Raw genomic sequence first — 22,550 nt, 5'->3', positions numbered from 1 at the left:
GCGGTGTAGCTGCGTTCTGACCCCACATCATTGATTTCAATGGGGGAGAGAACGCAGCCACAACGCACAAAAGAAGTGACATGCTGCTTTTCTTTCCGCACCGATTTTTGGCATCAAAAACGCTGCGTTTAGAAACGCAGCGTGTGCAGTGATTTTTCAGCTTTCCCATACACTTTGCTGGGAAAGCTGAACGCATGCAATTTGCCACTGAAACGCTGCGGTTCAAAACGCAGCGTTTCCGCGGTAAAAAACGCAACGTGTGCACACAGCCTAAAGCCAAATGAATTGGGCTAAGCTGCAATACTAGACATGGTGGCTCAGTGGTTAGCACTACAGCCTTGTAGGGCTGGGGTCCTGGGTCCAAATCCCACCGAGGACAACATCTGAAAGGAGTTTGTATGTTCTCCCCGTGTTTGCGGGAGTTTCCTCTGGGTACTCCGGTTTCCTCCTGAACTCTATAGACATATGGAATTTAGATTGTGAGCTCCAATGGGGACAGTTAGGACGATGTCTGTAAAGCGATGAGGAATTTATAGCGTTATGTAAGTGAGAAAATAAATGAACAAGTGTGGCACTGTTTCTGCATGAGAGCAACCATGATTCTGAAAGCTCTTAAGGCCCCGTCACACGCTATGATACATCGGGCGATATGTCGTCGGGATCACGGATTCCGTGATGCACATCCGGCAACGTTTGATATATTGTAGCGTGTGACAGCTACGAGCGACTATTAACGAGAAAAAATACCTTATCGTTGTTCGTTGATACGTCGCTCATTTTCATAATGTCGTTCCACCTTCTGCGCGCCGGTTGTTCATCGTTCCCGAGGCAGCACACATCGCTCCGTATGACACCTCAGGACCGATGAACACAGCTTACCTGCGTCCCGCCGGCAATGCGGAAGGAAGGAGGTGAGCGGGATGTTACATCCCGCTCATCTCCGCCCCCCACTTCTATTGGGCCGCCGCTGTGTGACGTCGCTATGATGCCGACCATCCTTCCCCCTTCAGGAAGTGGATGTTCGCCGCCCACAGCGACGTCATGAGGGAGGTAAGTCCGTGTGACGGGGGTAAACGACTTTGTGCGCCACGGGCAACTAATTGCCCATGACGCACAAACGACAGGGCGGGTGCGATCACTCATGTGATCGCACAATAAATCGGCGCTTGTGATGCCGGCCTTAGACTTTAAACTTCAAAAAGGAGTTACAACTGTGGTGGAAAGTCGAGGACTTAGCAACAATATGGTAATTTAAGAAGACTTTACTTACTGTGAGTAGATGTACAAGATCCATATTAGCATCCAGGGGAGGCGCGATGTTTTGTAACTGGATCAGCTCATTGATATGGTTGTACATGGAATGTAGCTTTGGCACGTTGATTTGCTTCTCATCCAAAAAGTCAGGCATGGCCTCATAGAGAGAAATCAGGTCTTTTAGATGAACCCCAAGAATGGGAATCTTGAAATTGCTGCACTCGTTGTATACTCTCCGGTAATTATCATAATTCCTACAGGAGGTCAGGAGCTCTGTCATTTCATTAAGGACCTGCAAGAAGAAGCATATGATATTTAATGCCAGGGAATGCCAACTAGCTTGTGAGGATATTACTTGTGTCTTCATCCTCAAGGGTTTTCAGTAATCCTCTGTGTAATGTCCCCCCAAATTTTGTCAATGGCCTCTAAAATATGACAATACACTCCATTTTTTTGTAGGTATAAATGTCTAATTTAATACACACCTTATGCACATCATGAGACACATGAGAACTGGTCTCCTTAAGCCGAGAGATGGAGCTGTGACAAAGCCCTCCAATGACTGCCATTAACGTGTTAAAGTTCTGCAACTGCTGAAGTTTCTGTAAGGACAGTGACAGCAAATGATATTGGTATACAGAGCTGTATACATCTTTTCTCCTTCACAACACGTGGACATGAATGACTCTTACCTGAGCCACGTGAATAAACTTGGTGAGGACTTCAGCTCGTAACTGTGGAGTTGGTCGGCTCAAGACCATCAGTTGAACCCACTGGGAAATCCCATTGCAGAGAGCTATTGAGCGTTCCATCGTGGGATTATCCTTCACGCAACCATTCACAATGTAGTTCTGATAGTCTGAAAACTAAAAGAAATAATGGTATTCTTATAAAGAACCAACGTTCGATGTTCAACACATCATATTTATAGGTTATGTATGTTATATAGTGGCTACTTAGTCAAATGTTAGTCAAATCTTCCTATAGATTTACAGAGCATTACATTAAAAGATTCTCCACAGCTGTAATAGACCTGAAAGAAATTCCCATAGAGTTGCCATATCAGTTTACTCACAGAAATTCTGCGGAAGGATTTGAATTCTAGATACGTCAAGTGTTCTGCTAGTTCTTGTGGCTCCAAGTGGTCAAACAAAAGGGAGACTTTCCTTTTCTTGCTACAGTTAGGTTTTATTCTTTGTGTTAGTTTTCTTGACCACTCCCGAGAGTTACTAGAATAATACAGATAGGAAATTATAAGATGACAGACATAGTTAGAAATGAGGTACATGATATACAAATAGATAAGATGAAGAGGTGTTCTAAACATAAGTAAAGAGAACCAAATCAAAGGACTTCAAATAGTAGGCTATTCCATTACTTATTCAGAAAAAATGATCCACTATCACGTATCTGTGAGTATAAACGTATACGACCCTTTAGGATTACCACAGAATTTGAAGGCGGAATTAGAATCTGGAGTTTAGAGTCAATGACATGACAATCAGGTGTGATAGGGCAACCGGTTTTATGTGAAGAACAGGGATCTATCAAAGTCTGATATCCACAACACACGTTTATGGAAGTGTTTCATGGTATGGACAGAGGAGATTTTTGAGAACCTCAGAAGAAGAGTTGTTGTTACTCATCAAGGTGGAGAAGGTTCTCTAAAGAGCTTGCCTCCAACAATCCACAGGGGCTTGCTAAGGTTCTCTAAAGAGATTGCCTCCAACAATCCACAGGGACGTGCTAGAGGTACCGTCACACTAAGCGACGCTCCAGCGATCCCACCAGCAACCTGACCTGGCAGGGATCGCTTGAGCGTCGCTACATGGGTTGCTGGTGAGCTGTCATACAGGCAGATCTCACCAGCAACCAGTGACCAGCCCCCAGCCAGCAGCGACGCGTGGAAGCGATGCTGCGCTTGGTAACTAAGGTAAATATCGGGTAACCAAAACGATATTTACCTTCGTTACCAGTGCACACCACTTAGCGCTGGCTCCCTGCACTCCTAGCCAGAGTACACATCGGGTTAATTACCCGATAATATAATCTGTAGTCTGGCTATGTGTGCAGAGAGCAGGGAGCCGGCACTGACAGCATGACAGCGGCGGACGCTGGTAACGAAGGTAAATATCGGGTAACCAAGGAAAGGGCTTCTTGGTTACCCGATATTTACATTGGTTACCAGCGTCCGCAGAAGCCGGCTCCCTGCTCACTGCACATTCAGTTGTTGCTCTGTCGCTGTCACACACAGCGATGTGCCCTTCACAGCGGGAGAGCAACAACTAAAAAATGGTCCAGGACATTCAGCAACGACCGGCGACCTCACAGCAGGGGCCAGGTTGTTGCTGGATGTCACACACAGCAACATCGCTAGCAACATCGCTGTTACGTCACAAAAGTCGTGCCTCAGCAGCGATGTTGCTAGCGATGTTGCTTAGTGAGACGTGGCCTTAAGTTTCTCTAAAGAGATTGCCTCCAACAACCCACAGGGGCGTGCTAAGGTTCTCTAAAGAGATTGCCTCCAACAATCCACAGGGGCGTGCTAAGGTTCTCTAAAGAGATTGCCTCCAACAATCCACAGGGGCGTGCTAAGGTTCTCTAAAGAGATTGCCTCCAGCAACCCACAGGGGCGTGCTAAGGTTCTCTAAAGAGATTACCTCCAACAATCCACAGGGGCGTGCTAAGGTTCTCTAAAGAGATTGCCTCCAGCAACCCACAGGGGCGTGCTAACATGCTTTTCAATTCCCGCTGCCCGGCCTCATCAGTGGTGACGCGCGTACCTGTGTTCATTGTCACCGATTCAGATACTGGGTTTAGGGTCAGTGCGCATGATCAGAAGTCACTGCACTTCCGGTCATGCACACTAAGGAAGGAAGGGCTATGTGGGGGCTCATATGTAAGGGCTCACAGTGACTATAAAGGGAATATGTGGGGGCTCACATTATATATAGAGGCTAAGTGGGGGCTCATACTGTGTTTAGGAGACTGAGGTGGGGTCATACTGTATACAGGGGGCTCATACTCGATATAGGAGGCTATGTGGGGGCTCACATTGTATATGTGAGGGGCTATTTGAGGGCTCACATTGTACATAGAGGGGTTATGTGGGAACATACATTATATATAGAGGCTATTTAGAGGCTGATACTGTATATAGGAAGCTATGTGGGGGCTCACAGTGAATATAAAGGGGCTATGTGGGGGTTCACATTGCATAATGTGGGGGTATGTGAGAGCCCACACTGTATATAGTAGGCTATATGGGGGCTCAAACTGTATATAGAGAGGTTATGTAAGGGCTAACACTGTATATAAAGGGACATAGTGGGGGCTCACATTGTATATAAAGGGGCTATGGGGGGCTCACATTGTGTATAGAGGGGCTATGTGTGAGCCCATACTGTATATAAGAGGCTATGTGGGGGCTCATCCTGTATGTAGGGGCTATGTGGGGTCTCTTACTGTATAGAGAGGGGATATGTGGGGCTCATACTGTATAGAGAGGGGATATGTGGGGCTCATAATGTATAGAGGAGATATGTGGGGCTCATACTGTATAGAGAGGGGATATGTGGGGCTCAATGTATAGAGGAGATATGTGGGGCTCATACTGTACAGAAGGGATATGTGGCGCTCATACTGTATAGAGAGTGGATATGTGGGACTCATACTGTATAGAGAGTGGATATGTAGGGCTCATACTGCATTGAGAGGGGATATGTGTGGCTCATACTGTATAGAGAGGGGATATGTGGGGCTCATACTGTATAGAGAGGGGATATGTGGGGCTCATACTGCATAGAGAGGGGATATGTGTGGCTCATACTGTATAGAGAGGGGATATGTGGGGCTCATACTGTATAGAGGGGATATGTGGGGCTCATACTGTATAAGGAGGTTATATGTGGGACTCATACTGTATAGAGAGGGGATATGTGGGAATCATACAGTACAGAAGGGATATGTGGCACTCATACTGTATAGAGAGGGGATATGTGGGACTCATACTGTACAGAAGGGATATGTGGGTCTCATACTGTATAGAGAGGAGATATGTGGGGCTCATAATGCATAGAGAGGGGATATGTGGGGCTCATACTGTATAGAGAGGGGATATGTGGGGCTCATACTGTATAGAGAGGGGATATGTGGGGCTCATACCTTATAGAAAGGGGTTATGTGGGGGCTCATACTGTGCATAAGGGATGTCAATATATTTATTTGAGCTCAATACTAAGTGATACAATTAATATTTACATGAAATAATAATATATTAATATTAATACTGAGCAGAATTAATTTCAGTCCCTTGGTTCAGCTTTCCACTCCAGTTATGATCTCTTATGTGATCCCTAGGGAAAATGAATTGCCCACCATTGCTGTAGACAGATGAATATATAGACAAGCCGTTCTTAGCTACTAACATTTGAGCAGTGTCAAGCAAATGCCAATGTGACTCTTCTCCTTGCGCTCGCACCATCTCTTGGAACTCTTCCATGGTCTGCGTTAGACACGAGTCCATTTTAAACATGGTCCAAAGTTCTGTAATCCAGTACCTGATGAGGATAATGGGGTTAGTAACACCACATTACACATGGTTGGAAAGCTTGGTTGTCCGGGACGTGAAGACATGGAGGCCACCACAACCTTTAGATAGTCATCTCACCTTACAAAGTAGCATATCTTGAGGCAGAACATTGAAGACCTCTTCTCCAGAGCCGCCTCATATGTAAGGAATTTCAGTTAAGGATAGATAGAAGAGGAGGAGGAGGAACGACGCAATAAAAAGAAAATGATAAATTCTATGGAAACGGGTTGTAAATGTCGGCGGGTTTGTATTCACGTCCTATGTATTGTGTCATCAGAGAACCAAGGCAATATAGAAGGTTTTCTATTTTCCAGGATGGGATGAGTCTTATGTAGGTTATACAATAAACAAGTGTTGGACGTAATGGCTCTGTTGCCAGGTTATGCCTCCCCCATGAGTCTGCTCATTAGCCGCAGCCCCGGGAGCACATGCCTGTCAATACCAACACACATGCTCCGGTCCTCATGTGTCTTCTCATTACCTGCATCATTACCGACACAATCAAAGGTGTCTGAGATAAAGGAAGGTAAAAAAGAAATCCATTCACATCTGATAAATGAGTCTCAAACACTCCTGCGCAGACGGATGTAACCAAGCAACCTATTAGCATCACTTTACAGCCATAATAGCCAGAGTTCTGCAGAACCCAGCCCGGATCACCAGAGGTTTCTAAGTTCAGACCGGAAAACCTGTGCGGTGACATATGCTACATACATCTAACCATAGGCTCAGCAGGACCGCGTCCACACTTTAACCCCTTAAGGGTCTTTTCTTTATTTTTCATTTTTTCCTCCTCTTCTTCCAAAGCCTTTACTTTTTTTTTTACATTGGCGTATGAGGGTTTGTCGGATGAATTGACGTTTTTAAAGGGAACCTGTCAGGTGTAATATGCTCCCAGTACCACGAGCAGTTTTGGGTGAATATTGCTAATCCCTGCCTAACCGTCCCTGTATCTAGTATCATACATAAAGACATCTTTAGAAACAGTATTTCTAAAGTTCGTTTATGATATGCTAATGAGCGGGGGGACTAGTCACAAGGGCATTAGTTCCTACGCTCATTCCACCCTCTTAGCATGTAAGCACACCCACAGGGGCGTGCTAACATGCTATTGAATGTCCATCGTCCAGAATCATCTGAGGTGATGCGCATACCTGTGTCCGTTGCACCTCCTCAGAATGCCGGACTTAAGGCCTCTTTACACACAGCGATATCGCTAGTGATGTCACTGGTGAAAGCACCCGCCCCCGTCGGTTGTGCGTCATGGGCAAATCGCTGCCCGTGGTGCACAACATCGCTAACACCCGTCACACGGACTTACCTGCCTAGCGACGTCGCTGTGGCCGGCGAACCGCCTCCTTTCTAAGGGGGAGGTTCATGTGGCATCACAGCGGCGTCACTAAGCGGCCGCCCAATAGAAGCGGAGGGGTGGAAATGAGCGTCCGTAACATCCACCTCCTTCCTTCCTCATTGTCGGCGGCTGCAGGTACGGTGTTGTTCCTTGTTCCTGCGGTGTCACACAAAGCGATGTGTGCTGCCGCAGGAGCGACGAACAACATCGTACCTGCAGCAGCAACGATATTTGAGATTAGAACGACGTGTCAACGATCAATGATATGGTGAGTATTTTTGATCGTTGACGGTCATTCCTGCGTTTCACAAGCAACGACGTCGCTAACGAGGCCGGATGTGCGTCACAAAATTCCGTGACCCCAACGACATCTCGTTAGCGATGTTGTTGCGTGTTAGGTGGCCTTTAGGGTCAGTGCACATGATCAAAAGTCACTGCACTTCTTGTCATGCACATTAGACCTCTCTAAAGCCGGGATGCGTACACCCGGCTTCATAGTGCGCATGACCGGAAATGGGGTAATTTCGGATCATGCGCACTGACCCTAAGCCCGATGTCTGAGGCAGTGACAATTGACACAGGTACATGCGTCACTGCCGATGATGACGCTGGGCAAAAAGCATGCTGTGGATGTGCTAACATGCTAAGAATGAATGAGCACAGGAACTAACACCCTTGTGACTAGTCCCCGCACTCATTAGCATATCATAAAGGATCTTTGGAAATACGGTAATCTTTCTAAAGATCTCTTTATCTATACTACCAGATACAGGGACAGTTAGGCAGGAATTAGTAATATGCACCAAGAACTGCTCATGGTCCTGTGTGTATATTGCACCTGACAGGTTCCCTTTAATTGACACCATTGACTTTACCATATGATGTACTGAAAGCCAAAGGAAAAAAAGGAATTCTGATAATGTTATTTTGGGTTTCCTTCTTACAGCATTTGTTATGCATTAAAAATGACCAGACAACATGATTCTTCAGGGAAGTATGATTATGGTGATACCAAACCTATAATTATTTTTTTATTTTTTATGTATGATTTCAATGGTTAGAAAAAAAAATTAAAAACTTTGTTAAAAAAAAACCCCTAGGTTTCTGTCGCCAATTGTTGAGATCTAACTTTTTGTTTTTCAATCAATGGAGTTGGGTGACCCCCAAAATGCCAATATTTATTTTTAAAATACCATATATTTATACTGTAATAGGGGTCGATTTAATCTATTATTTTTTCACTTTTTTTTAACCCCTTCAGCCCCGGGGCTTTTTCCGTTTTTGCGTTTTTGTTTTTTGCTCCCCTTCTTCCGAGAGCCGTAACTTTTTTATTTTTCCATCAATCTTGCCATATGAGGGCTTGTTTTTTGCGGGACAAGTTGTACTTTTAAATGAAACCATAAGTTTTACCATATGGTGTACTGGAAAGCAGCAAAAAAATTCCAAGTGTGGAAAAATTGCAAAAAAGTGTGATGGCACAATAGTTTTTGGGATGTTTTATTCACGGTGTTCACTATATGGTAAAACTGATGTGTAGGTATGATGCCTGAGGTCGGTGCGAGTTTGTAGACACCAAACATGTATAGATTTACTTGTATCTAAGGGGTTAAAAAAAATTCGCAAGTTTGTCCAATAAAAGTGGCGCACGTTTTGCGCCATTTTCCGAAACACGTAGCGTTCTTATTTTTTGGGATCTATGGCTCAGTGACGGCTTATTTTTTGCGCCTCGAGCTGATGTTTCTAATGGTATCATTTTTGCGCAGATGCTACGTTTTGATCGCCTGTTATTGCATTTTGCGTAAAACTTGCGGCGACCAAAAAACGTAATTTTGGCGTTTGGAATTTTTTTGCCACTACGCCGTTTACCAATCAGATTAATTGATTTTATATTTTGATAGATCGGGCATTTCTGAACGCGGCGATACCAAATATGTGTATATTTATTTATTTTTTAACCCTTTAATTTTCAATGGGGGGAAAGGGGGGTGATTTGAACTTTTAGGTTTTTTGTTTTTTTTTTAATTTTTTAAAACTTTTTTTTTACTTTTATTTTACTAGTCCCCCTAGGGGGCTATAGCGATCAGCAATCCGACTGCTGATCGCTATCTGCTGATCACAGCTACACAGCTGTAAACAGCAGAAATAGTCACTTTCTTTTTTCCTCTGCTCCGTGCCGAGGAAGAATGAAAGTGAAACATCATAGCAGCAGGCGTCATCACATGACCCTGTGCTACGATGGCAACCACCGAACGTCACGTGATCACTCACGTGACGTCCGGAGGGGGCGGCGGTAAGTAAAAAACATGGCCGCGCGCATATAGATCTCGCTGCCAGACTTTGGCAGCGAGATCTAAGGGGTTAATGTTCCGGGTGGAATGCGATTCCACTCGGAACATGTAGGCACACGTCAGCTGTTGAAAACAGCTGATATGTGTGCCGATCCACGCCGCCTGCCCGCGGCAGGGGGCGGGGCTTACCGGGACACGATCCATGACGGAAAGATCCGTCCATGGTCATGAAGGGGTTAAATTAATTTTTCACTTTTTTATTGTTTTTATCAGTTCACCCCAGGGGACTTTACCTGCTTTTACTACAAATTGATATTCTCCTATGAAGCTCAACCACAGGATGGGCTTCATAGGGAGGACCAAGATGGCAGTAATGGGGGGGCCTTGTCTTGGCTAACAGCTGCCATGACAATGCAACAGCACCCCAGTGATTGACTGCAGCATCTAAATGCTAAAACGGCAGGGATTGTAGCTCTGGTTGCTGCTGTTAGAGGCAGATGGCAGCTGTATATACGTGCACTCTAGACTGACATACAGTTACTGTATGTCGGGGTGCAACAAGGACTTAAAGTGAGTTTGTCAGCAGGTTTTTGCTATGTAAGCTGAAGACAGAATGCTGCAAGGGTTAACACAGAGAATGTAGGCATGCCTGTCTTGTTAAGGTCAGATCTGTTGTTTATTTGCTATGTTTGTTTAAACATTAGAACTGATTGTTGCTCGGACTACATTGTCATGCGCAAAGTCGTCCGGCACACCCCTCCACTGATTGACACCTCACTGTCAATATACAAGTGTGGCGCCCCTGAGGCTTCCGTCGCCACAGAGACATTGCACCTCAGCCAGAGGTGTGATGTCCCATTCTGGGTAAGGAAAGGAGAAAACGCCGGTTCACAGGCAAATTCACAGTACACCCATTGTTAGGCATATTTTGGGACCAGGGATAGTGGCAACTACCCCCCATGCTGCATTCTGAGGGGCTGTAAGACCCATCCCTTCTCCCATAGGGTGGGGCCTAGCAACTGGGTAGGTGGGAGGAGCCAACAGCTAGATAGAGCAGAGACAGGAAGGTCAAGTGTAGTTAGTCTAAGTTGGGAGAGGAGAGCTGACAGGAGCTAGCAAGGAGAAGTTAGAGAGAGAGAAAGTGAAACTTCCTGGTGGAGACCCTGGGGCCAAGCTAGGCACAGGTGACACCACAGCAGAGAACTACAGAAAGGATTCCAGGGCCACTGAAAGGCTTTCAAGCTTGTGGCCTGTTCCACTAAGTCATCGGGTGGAGGGATCAGGCTGCATACAGGCAACGGTCCCTAGAAACTGGAGGAAGAGAAGTCATTTCCAAAAGTGAACACCGAGGCCCAGGGTGGTTGCAAGAGCCCAGGGCCACAACCCACTGTAGAACCCCCTAGGAAGAGGGCAAGTTCCATCCAGGCAAGCCTTCTTGTCCAGAACCTATAGTGGAGGCCAAGACAGGTTTATCCAGAAAAGTCAAGGCTCTGAAGACAGCCGAGGGAAGAGACACAACAGAGGGGTGCACCGGCATTTATTCCCAGATCTACCCGGGATCGGCGGAGGTCCCTAACGGTGAATTTCAGCAGTCCAAAGGCACCAGTGTGCTGCAGCCCTGGAATCGTGAGTAAACATCTTGAAACTGCACCCCCTGGTGTTGCCTCCATTATTTCGCCTGCACTGCACTAACTACAACACTACCATAGACTTTAATAAGCACCAACGGTTGCCCCGGGGTACCGCTCCACCTGTGGGGAGCGGAACTACCATAGCTGCCAGTCCATCAGCCCCGGAGGTCCCATCAAGCAGCGGCGGCTCCTTAGTCGCAATCCACAGGTGGCGTCACGAATATTCTACAAACTTTACTATTAATTACCATCTCCATCACTGCGATATTAATTGACTCCCGCCAGGGTCACGGAGTCGGGCCCTGCCACCGCTGACTACCCCCGGACTATTCCGGCCCGGCACCGGGTGTCCCAGAGCCCTGGGGTGGGCGAGTCACAATTTCTATAGAGAGCCTGGTGGGGGCGGTAGTAGCTGTCTCAGCTCTGCCACATGGCTAAATCTAAAAATGGTGATTGTATCAGAACGGCTGCACCCAGTAATCTAAGTGATACATCGTTGGATTCAGGATCTCATTACCAACATCATCCTGCTCTCAGATGAGATAGTAAAAACCTGCTGACAGATTCCCTTTAACATTAAGTGCAAGCTTGATCCACCCACATCATTTTGCAGCATATTACATAGGGTTTTCCCCTTTTTTAAGGTTGTAAAAACTGTGACTTGATGTTCCTTTAGTCTAAAGCCGTGTTCACATGACATGTAACCAATGATGTTTTTGCCTATATGTTTTACTTTATTTTATAAGAAAAAAACAAAACGATTCCTTTGACCTAAAGCGAAATATTGGAAAATCCACCCTTCTGTGGTTTTGGGGGTCACTTCTAATTTTGTCGCCCTCTGAATATGGTGGTTTTAACCAACAGGTTTCTCTATAGGACTTGAAAAATGTCTGTAAAAAATACCACTGAAGCGGTGTAAATCTATAGCTTCTTTTTTTTTTAGATAAAGAATAGGACATACAACAGTATGAGGTGGCGATCTAACAGCCGGCAATATCTGCACTGTGCGGGAAAGGATATAGTGTCCTGAGCTTGTTGAGCAGGTCTGCGGAGGGGATCAGGAAGCCATGCATCGTCAGCATGATCTGCACCAGCTCGCTGCCCTGGCAAACATTGCCATCAGAATCTGGAAAAGATAAGGGTTACAAAGATTACAAGGGGCGGAATCCAATCTAGCAAAGTCACAGGAACAACGCGGAGATCAGCACAGGATACCGCCACGTCACAGAGCTGCTGGTGACAGGTGTCATGGCCTAAAGGGGAAGATGGGCTAATAAATGCGAAACTCTGCTGTCCTATAAAAAATATCACTGAGAAAAGCACTTCTTACCAACCTAGAGTAAGCAAGAAGGAGAGGACACAGCAGTATGGCTGCAGCATCAGACTACACAGTTGTTTTGTAGTCTGTTGCCGTGGAAACCTATAGGCCTGCAGAGGAGCTTATTAACTACTGGACAATCCCTGCTTTATCAATTTAGGGCCTTTACAAAATAAAAACAACCGCTACTCACCTACTATACCGATATCGACTCCGCTATTTGCGGCTGGTCATGCGACTTGACAATATCACGTGACCACTGCAGCCGATCAGTGAAAGAGACGGTCACGTGACACAATAGTGTGATAAACTGAGAATGGCAGAACCCAGATCTCAAGAACGGCGTTGCTACAGGAGGTGAGAAACTGGGAGATTTTATTTTATGAAGGGTCCTGAAGTGACTAAGCAGGGGTTGTCTAATTGTGGATTACCCATACCTCCCAAGTTTTCAAGAAAGGAAAGAGGGACAAAGTATGCGGGGCAAATTTTGACCACGCCCCTAGCCACACCCCTAGCCACACCCATTTAGCAGTAAGGGTCATTCAGCAGATGCCCCGGACTGTTCATTCATATTTATAGCAGTCAGAATTTTTTTATATTTCTGTGTCACTATATGACATGTTGCTTATTTGTGCCTATCAATCCGTGTTCACACGTTGCATAAATTCTGTTTCTTTTTGTTTCTGTCTGCACCAAACTACACAATAACAATCTTCTCTGTTTTTTCCATTTTTGCTGCATTTTTTCTGCCTTTTCTCTATTATTTAATGTGTTTTTGGTTCACATGTGAATCTGCGTTGTTAAGTGTTTTTATCGTACAGAGAAGCTTTTTCCTGCATTTTTTTAAGCTCCACATAGAAACCTCCAGAGAAACCCCCCCCCCCCCCCCCCCCGAAAACCGCAGAATTCAGCGGCGTCTTTTCATGGAATCACATCCACTTTACTTGGACAATTAAACACAGCAGAATAAATGTGCAAAGAAACAGCAGAAAAAAATGCAGCATTTACACTACATGTGAACATGGACTAATTGTCCAAGCAAAGTGGATGAGACGTCCTGAAATCTCCGCTCCTGGTGCGTGGAAAGACGCCGCTGAACTGTGCGGATTTGGTGTTTCTTTCTTTATAAGCTTCAGGATTCACATCAGCAACAAACATGTATCAAATAAGGGGGACAATGTATAAAAAATACCGCAAACACGCAATAATCAGAGAACATTGTTATTGCACTCGTGGCGCGGACACCTGCAGAAAAAATGCAGCATTTACGCTATGTGTAAACACGGCCTCAGTGATCCATTTTTATTACATTTTTTTATGGGTTTTAATAAAGAAAAATAATAAATTGCGCCTTTTTTTCCCGCCATTTACCGATCCCCATAAATAATCTGATCGCTGTGTTGTTCAGGTCATTACAATTACAGGGACACCAAATATGTCCATGTTATTTGCTGATTTGTAATGTTTATTATTTTATAAAAAAAAGTGCAATAAAATTACATTATTCTATTTTTTTTTTTATTATTTTTAGTAACTTTATTAGAAGAAAAAAAATCCTCTTTTCCTCTCCCTCTAGAATACAGGACATAGAGATGCTGCTCTGTACAATGGAGCTGTGTCCTGTGTAATCTGCTGTGTAAGAGGCTGCATTGTAGGTTCATTTATGTGAAATCCTCCCTCTGACATCATCAGTCCTAGTGGCTCAACAGCTAGAGCAGCTAGGAAAGCCAGGTTACTGGACACAAGTTTTGAACGTTGCTGGTTTGAATCCAAGGTGGTGAAGATAAAAAAAAAATTAAAAAATTGTATTTGTATTTTTTTCCTCATTTCTTTATAGTAGTTTTATGGGAACAAATGAATCTGACTCTTTCACCAACATTGAGATACAGTATTTATCTATCTATCTATCTCTATCCCTCTATCTATCTATGATTCTATCTAACTATGATTCTATCTCTCTATCTATGATTCTATCTATGATTCTATCTATCTATGATTCTATCTATCTATGATTCTATCTATCTATGATTCTATCTATCTATGATTCTATCCCTCTATCTATCTATGATTCTATCTCTATCTATCTATTATCTGTCGTGTATCTATATATCCCTCTATCATCCATCCCTCTATCATCCATCCATCCCACTATCATCCATCCATCCCTCCCTCTATCTCTCCATTCATCCCTCCATTCATCCCTCCATCATCCATCCATTCATCCCTCTATCCCTCCATTCATCCCTCCCTCTATCCCTCCTTTCATCCCTCTATCCCTCCATTCATCCCTCCTTCTATTCCTCCATTCAACCCTCCATTCATCCCTCTATCATCCATCCATCCCTGCCTCTATCCCTCCATTCATCCCTCTATCCCTCCATTCATCCCTCCCTCTATCCCTCCATTCATCCCTCTATTCATCCCTCTATCATCCATCCATCTCTCCCTCTATCCCTCCATTCATCCCTCTATCATCCATGCATCCATCCCTCCCTCCATTCATCCCTCTATCATCCATCCCTCCCTCCATTCATCCCTCCATTCATCCCTCTATCATCCATCCATCCCTCCCTCTATCTCTCCATTCATCCCTCCATTCATCCCTCTATCCCTCCATTCATCCCTCTATCATCCATCCATCCCTCCCTCTATCACTCCCTCTATCCCTCCATTCATCCCTCCATTCATCCCTCTATCATCCATCCATCTATCCCTCCCTCTATCCCTCCATTCATCCCTCCATTCATCCCTCTATTATCCATCCATCCCTGCCTCTATCCCTCCATTCATCCCTCTATCCCTCCATTCATCCCTCCCTCTATCCCTCCATTCATCCCTCCATTCATCCCTCTATCCCTCCATTCATCCCTCCTTCTATCCCTCCATTCATCCCTCCCTCTATCCCTCCATTCATCCCTCTATCATCCATCCATCCATCCCTCTATCCCTCCTTTCATCCCTCTATCCCTCCATTCATCCCTCCATTCATCCCTCTATCCCTCCATTCATCCCTCCATTCATCCCTCTATCATCCATCCATCCCTCCATTCATCCCTCTATCATCCATCCATCCCTGCCTCTATCCCTCCATTCATGTCTCCCTCTATCCCTCCATTCATCCCTCTATCATCCATCCATCCCTCCATTCATCCCTCTATCCCTCCATTCATCCCTCCATTCATCCCTCCTTCTATCCCTCCATTCATCCCTCCATTCATCCCTCTATCATCCATCCATCCCTCCCTCTATCCTTCCATTCATCCCTCCATTCATCCCTCTATCATCCATCCATCCCTGCCTCTATCCCTCCATTCATGCCTCCCTCTATCCCTCCATTCATCCCTCTATCATCCATCCCTCCCTCTATCCCTCCATTAATCCCTCCATTCATCCCTCTATCATCCATCCATCCCTCTATCCTTCCATTCATCCCTCTATCATCCATCCATCCATGCCTCTATCCCTCCATTCATGCCTCCCTCTATCCCTCCATTCATCCCTCTATCATCCATCCATCCCTCCCTCTATCCCTCTATTCATCCCTCTATTCATCCCTCCATTCATCCCTCCATTCATCCATCCCTCCCTCTATCCCTCCATTCATCTCTCCATTCATCCCTCTATCATCCATCCATCCCTGTATCCCTCCATTCATCCCTCCATTCATCCATCCATCCCTCCCTCTATCCCTCCTTTCATCCCTCTATCATCCATCCATCCATCCCTCTATCCCTCCATTCATCCCTGCAGCTGAATAATCTGCTTCTGGTGTCTCACCTGCAGTATAGAGGTCAAGATAACAAAATCTTCCTATTGCTTTCAATACAGGCAGTAGCTCAGTGGTAAAGCTGCTGCCTTTGAAACAATGAACTCACAGTTCCACGAGTTTGAGTCCCGGCCGCCCCGAAAATCCAGAGCCGATGATAATTTAATTTCATTTATTGACTCCACTGAGGGGAGGAGCCGGGACATCAGCTGTGAGCCGCGGGAGTGCGGGACAGACCTGATAAATCGTGGCAGTCCCGCAGAATCCGGGACGGTTGGGAGGTATGGATTACCCCTTTAAACAATAACACATTTGTGTCCTACCTCATGGGGAGGGCATTGCATCTTAGGTATCCATGGTTATGTCCACTCATATAGTGACAGATAGTTGCTCATGGTCGTAACCATGGATACCTAAGTTGCAATGCCCTGCACATGAGGTTAAGAGATATACAGTTAGGTCCAGAAATATTTGGACAGTGACACAAGTTTTGTTATTTTAGCTGTTTACAAAAACATGTTCAGAAATACAATTATATATATATATAATATGGGCTGAAAGTGCACACTCCCAGCTGCAATATGAGAGTTTTCACATCCAAATTGGAGAAAGGGTTTAGGAATCATAGCTCTGTAATGCATAGCCTCCTCTTTTTCAAGGGACCAAAAGTAATTGGACAAGGGACTCTAAGGGCTGCAATTAACTCTGAAGGCGTCTCCCTCGTTAACCTGGGATGAATGAAGTAGTTAAAAGGTCTGGGGTTGATTACAGGTGTGTGGTTTTGCATTTGGAAGCTGTTGCTGTGACCAGACAACATGCGGTCTAAGGAACTCTCAATTGAGGTGAAGCAGAACATCCTGAGGCTGAAAAAAAAGAAAAAATCCATCAGAGAGATAGCAGACATGCTTGGAGTAGCAAAATCAACAGTCGGGTACATTCTGAGAAAAAAGGAATTGACTGGTGAGCTTGGGAACTCAAAAAGGCCTGGGCGTCCACGGATGACAACAGTGGTGGATGATCGCCGCATACTTTCTTTGGTGAAGAAGAACCTGTTCACAACATCAACTGAAGTCCAGAACACTCTCAGTGAAGTAGGTGTATCTGTCTCTAAGTCAACAGTAAAGAGAAGACTCCATGAAAGTAAATACAAAGGGTTCACATCTAGATGCAAACCATTCATCAATTCCAAAAATAGACAGGCCAGAGTTAAATTTGCTGAAAAACACCTCATGAAGCCAGCTCAGTTCTGGAAAAGTATTCTATGGACAGATGAGACAAAGATCAACCTGTACCAGAATGATGGGAAGAAAAAAGTTTGGAGAAGAAAGGGAACGGCACATGATCCAAGGCACACCACATCCTCTGTAAAACATGGTGGAGGCAACGTGATGGCATGGGCATGCATGGCTTTCAATGGCACTGGGTCACTTGTGTTTATTGATGACATAACAGCAGACAAGAGTAGCCGGATGAATTCTGAAGTGTACCGGGATATACTTTCAGCCCAGATTCAGCCAAATGCTGCAAAGTTGATCAGACGGCGCTTCATAGTACAGATGGACAATGACCCCAAGCATACAGCCAAAGCTACCCAGGAGTTCATGAGTGCAAAAAAGTGGAACATTCTGCAATGGCCAAGTCAATCACCAGATCTTAACCCAATTGAGCATGCATTTCACTTGCTCAAATCCAGACTTAAGACGGAAAGACCCACAAACAAGCAAGACCTGAAGGCTGCGGCTGTAAAGGCCTGGCAAAGCATTAAGAAGGAGGAAACCCAGCGTTTGGTGATGTCCATGGGTTCCAGACTTAAGGCAGTGATTGCCTCCAAAGGATTCGCAACAAAATATTGAAAATAAACATTTTTTTTTGGGTTTGGTTTATTTGTCCAATTACTTTTGACCTCCTAAAATGTGGAGTGTTTGTAAAGAAATGTGTACAATTCCTACAATTTCTATCAGATATTTTTGTTCAAACCTTCAAATGAAACGTTACAATCTGCACTTGAATTCTGTTGTAGAGGTTTCATTTCAAATCCAATGTGGTGGCATGCAGAGCCCAACTCGCGAAAATTGTGTCACTGTCCAAAGATTTCTGGACCTAACTGTAGCTCTGTAAGCAGAACTATAGTACATTTGTAATTGGAGGTATTTGCTAATATTATTATTACACCTACTACATATTAGGATAGGATCTTGGAGATGGGAATAACCCTTTAAGATTTGCTAGTCCTTTAGTTATAATCTCCTGCTGATAAAATAGTAATTTTATCAAAACTACAGCAAGCAGCCCAGTAATTAATACATCTCTGGAATCAGAGTCTTTGCCACGAAATTATGCTGCTATGTCTGTACTTCCAATAGCTATTGGCCTAACTCTCACTCAGCCGACAGTTAATCCTCCCAACTCCCCATACACATGCACTCTCCATTTTACTGAGCATGCATTTTCAATGGGGAGAAGAGCGTAAACCGCTCCCAAATACCTCTGGTGGTGGTAATGTATCTTCCCTAAGAACAAAAGAATTGGACACTGATTTCTAACTATTTCTTCCCACAGATGATATTGGAGAAGAGTCAGTAGCCCAAAACACATTAGTTGGCTACTCCTACCGATATTCGGGAGTTTTACTGACTGTACTGTTATCTGTAGGAATACCTTAAAGGGAATCTGTCACCAGGTTTTTGCGATCAAATCTGAGAGCAGCATAATTTAAGGGCAAAGACTCTGATTCCAGAGATGTGTCACTTACTGGGCTGCTTGCTGTACTTTTGATAAAATTACTGTTTTATCAGCTGGAGATTATGACTAGAGGACTAGCAAACCTTAAAGGGTTATTCCCATCTCAAAGATGCTATCTCAATATGTAGTAGGTGTAGTAATAATAATAATAATATAAGCAAATACCTCCAATTAGAAATGTAGTATAGTTCTCCTGATTAGCTGTCTCTTACCTCATGTTCAGGGCATTGCAGGACCTTAGATACCCATGGATACGAGCACGAGCAACTAAGTAACTGTGACTATATGCGTTGTCGTAACCTTGAATACCTAAGGGCCTGCACATGAGTTAAGAGCCATAGTGAATCAGAAGAACTAGACTACATTTCTAATTGACAGTAGTTTCTAATTTTATTGCTTGTAATCTTGAATACCTAAGCTCATGCAATGCCCTGAACATGAGGTAAGCGACACAGTGAATCAGCAGATCTATACTACATTTCTAATTAACAGTATTTGCTAATATTATTGGTTATAACCTTCAATACCTAAGGCCCTGCAATGCCCTGCACATGAGGTAAGCGACACAGTGAATCAGAAGAACTATACTACATTTCTAATTAACAGTATTTGCTAATATTATTGGTTATAACCTTGAATACCTAAGGTCCTGCAATGCCCTGCACATGAGGTAAGCAACATAGTGAATCTTAAGAACTACACTACATTTCTATTTGACGGTATTTGTTAATATTATTAGTCGTAACCTTGCATACTTAAGGCCCTGCAATGCCCTGCACATGAGGTAAGCGACATAGTGAATCTGGAGAACTACACTACATTTCTATTTGACGGTATTTGTTAATATTATTAGTCGTAACCTTGAATACTTAAGGCCCTGCAATTCCCTGCACCTGAGGTAAGCAACATAGTGAATCAGAAGAACTATACTACATTTATAATTGACAGTATTTGCTAGTATTATTATTATTACACTTACTACATATTGAGATAGGATCTTGGAGAAGGGAATAGGCCTTCAATGCTCATGTGCGCTATCTAATCCATTGATTGGCAGCTTTCTGCCTATGCACAGTGTACACAGAAATCTGCTAATCAGTGGTGTGGGCGGGGTTATACAGAGGTCAGCATTCAGAGAAATGGCAGATCTGCAGCAGATAAAACAATTATTGTAGAAAAGCTATGGCACACAGTTTAGTAAGTGACACATCGCTGGAATCAGGGTCTCCGCCCCTACATTATGCTGGGCCAACAAATACCTGGTGACAGATTCCTTTTACATGATATGTTGCATTTGCTGGTTCCTTTTATGTCCTCTGCTCATATACATGATATACTAAGCAGGAAGCCTCTGATTTCCTTTTGTCTCTCGCACTCGGCGTTGCGTTTCCTCTCCAGCGCTCACTTATTATAATTTACAAGAAGTGGTTTTAGGAGGCATTTTCAAGATGAGGTTAGAGAAGGGGGAGGACCGCGCTGTACACCCAGGAGCGGGTCCTTTCTTTTCTGTGTGTAGCGCAGGGGTTAACAGCTGATGACGCGGGATGTGCACCTTATTGCACCGGGTTACATAAGCAGCGGCGTGTACCCATCCTCAGGGCTGTTATACAAGTTGTTTTCTAGGATCACTAAATGAATATAGGATGCCACTTCAGCACATAATCTGTCATTTACCCTGAGCATCACGTCATGGAAAATAAATCTAAATTAAGGAGGCCGTTTCTGCATTTCACTTCTTCTGTTCTGCAGGTTAGCTGGAGATGTCATGCTGTGTTTCCATTCAGGGAAACTTGTTGTATTAATGCTAATGTGATTGCAATTTTCCTCCATTTTCCACCAGAGTGACAAACAATAGACTTTCTTTTGTTAATGTTCCTCCCACATTTCCCAGCACAGAATCAGTCCCTGGGGGGCTCCGGTTGATTCCTTCTCTCCAGGTACCACACAGAGCTGTCTCCGCTAAGAGCAGCGCTTATGGATAGCGAAAAAGCAGCTAGAGAATGTTAGTCAAGATCACGACTGAGGTATATGTCATACGCTGAGCACACATAGTCCTGTAAAATGCGCTATATATATATATATATATATATATATATATATATATATATACTGTTTATGTATATATATCCATCTGCATTGCTTTATTCCCAGAAAGCAACACTCCCAATGTCATCTGACACCAATCAGACCAGCTGTTTTATCAATATCTACTCTTTCAACAGTTTTAGATCATCATTTTATGGTCACTGCTGTTTGATTGGACATTTAAAGACCACTTACACTTGCCGCCCAGTTGCACTCAGCCACTTGTTTGCTGCTCAGTAATAGATGGTTCTTTTCACCCAGTTAACAAGTGTTTTGCTTATTTGTCAGGTGATCGGCAGCCTGTTGATCATTTCACCCACTAACAAGCGTTTTGCTTGTTTGTCAGGTGACTGGCAGCCTGTTGATCATTTCATCCAACTAATAAGTGTTTTGCTTATTTGTCAGGAGATCGGCAGCCTGTTGATCATTTCACCCAACCAACAAGCGTTTTGCTTATTTGTCAGGTGATCGACAGCCTGTTGATCATTTCACCCAACTAACAAGCGTTTTGCTTGTTTGCCAGGTGATCAGCAGCCTGTTGATCATTTCACCCAACTAATAAGTGTTTTGCTTGTTCATCAGGTGATCGGCAGCCTGTTGATCATTTCATCCAACTAACAAGTTTTACTTGTTTGCCAGGTGATCGGCAGCCTGTTGACTGATTACCCAATTAACATGAAATAAGTGTTCCTATGAGCACTCGTTCATGATAATTCAGTAGTGTATATACACATTTGTCCTGTGTTAGAGCCTTCTGGTGACCTTGTCCCGTGATTAGACCCTTCTGGTGGCCTTGTTTTGTGATTAGACCCTTCTGGTGGCATGTCCTGTGATTGGACCCTTCTGGTGGCCGTGTCCCGTGATTAGACCCTTCTGGTGGCCTTGTCCTGTGTTTAGACCCTTCTGGTGGCCTTGTCCTGTATTTAGACCCTTCTGGTGGCCTTGTCCCGTGATTAGACCCTTCTGGTGGCCTTGTTTTATGATTAGACCCTTCTAGTGGCCTTGTCCTGTGATTGGACCCATCTGGTGGCCTTGTCCTGTGATCGGACCCTTCTGGTGGCCTTGTCCTGTGATTGGAACCTTCTGGTGACCTTGTTCTGTGATTGGACCCTTCTGGTGGCCTTGTCCTGTGTTTAGACCCTTCTGGTGGCCTTGTCCTGTGTTTAGACCCTTCTGGTGGCCTTGTCCTGTGTTTAGACCCTTCTGGTGGCCTTGTCCTGTGTTTAGACCCTTCTGGTGGCCTTGTCCTGTGATTGAACCCTTCTGGTGGCCTTGTTTTGTGTTTAGACCCTTCTGGTGGAATAGATAAAAAATCAGCAGTGTCCGGGCGCTGCATAGAGTCAGGTTGAATAAGGATGATAGTTTACCATTTAATTATACTAATTGCACAAAGCGTTTCTGAAACGTATTGCCCCTTCATCAGGTGGTCTTGTCCTGTGATTAGACCCTTTTGGTCTTTCTGTATTTACACTAATGTATACAGTTATTCAACACTGTCGTCATCCAAACCCACTTAAGCTGAAA

At 44.4% G+C, this 22,550-nt stretch overlaps 1 protein-coding gene across 3 annotated transcripts in view; it reads right to left on the bottom strand.

Moving 5' to 3' along the window:
• Window positions 1-22,550, bottom strand: part of RASGRP1 (RAS guanyl releasing protein 1) — a 195,779-nt gene that overhangs the window by 29,927 nt on the left and 143,302 nt on the right. For all 3 annotated transcript variants that reach the window (XM_075330319.1, XM_075330317.1, XM_075330318.1), the window contains exons 3-9: window positions 12,136-12,241; window positions 5,924-5,986; window positions 5,682-5,813; window positions 2,330-2,483; window positions 1,947-2,120; window positions 1,740-1,856; window positions 1,271-1,546 (exon numbers count right to left, since the gene is read on the bottom strand). In XM_075330319.1, coding sequence (XP_075186434.1) covers window positions 1,271-1,546; window positions 1,740-1,856; window positions 1,947-2,120; window positions 2,330-2,483; window positions 5,682-5,813; window positions 5,924-5,986; window positions 12,136-12,241 — 1,022 coding nt within the window. The remainder of the gene's footprint in view (window positions 1-1,270; window positions 1,547-1,739; window positions 1,857-1,946; window positions 2,121-2,329; window positions 2,484-5,681; window positions 5,814-5,923; window positions 5,987-12,135; window positions 12,242-22,550) is intronic.

Source organism: Anomaloglossus baeobatrachus, chromosome 12, assembly GCF_048569485.1.
Source record: "Anomaloglossus baeobatrachus isolate aAnoBae1 chromosome 12, aAnoBae1.hap1, whole genome shotgun sequence".
Classification (NCBI taxonomy): Eukaryota; Metazoa; Chordata; class Amphibia; order Anura; family Aromobatidae; genus Anomaloglossus; species Anomaloglossus baeobatrachus.
Note: the sequence above shows the minus strand (reverse complement) of the source record. Positions and strands in the feature narration are given on the sequence as shown.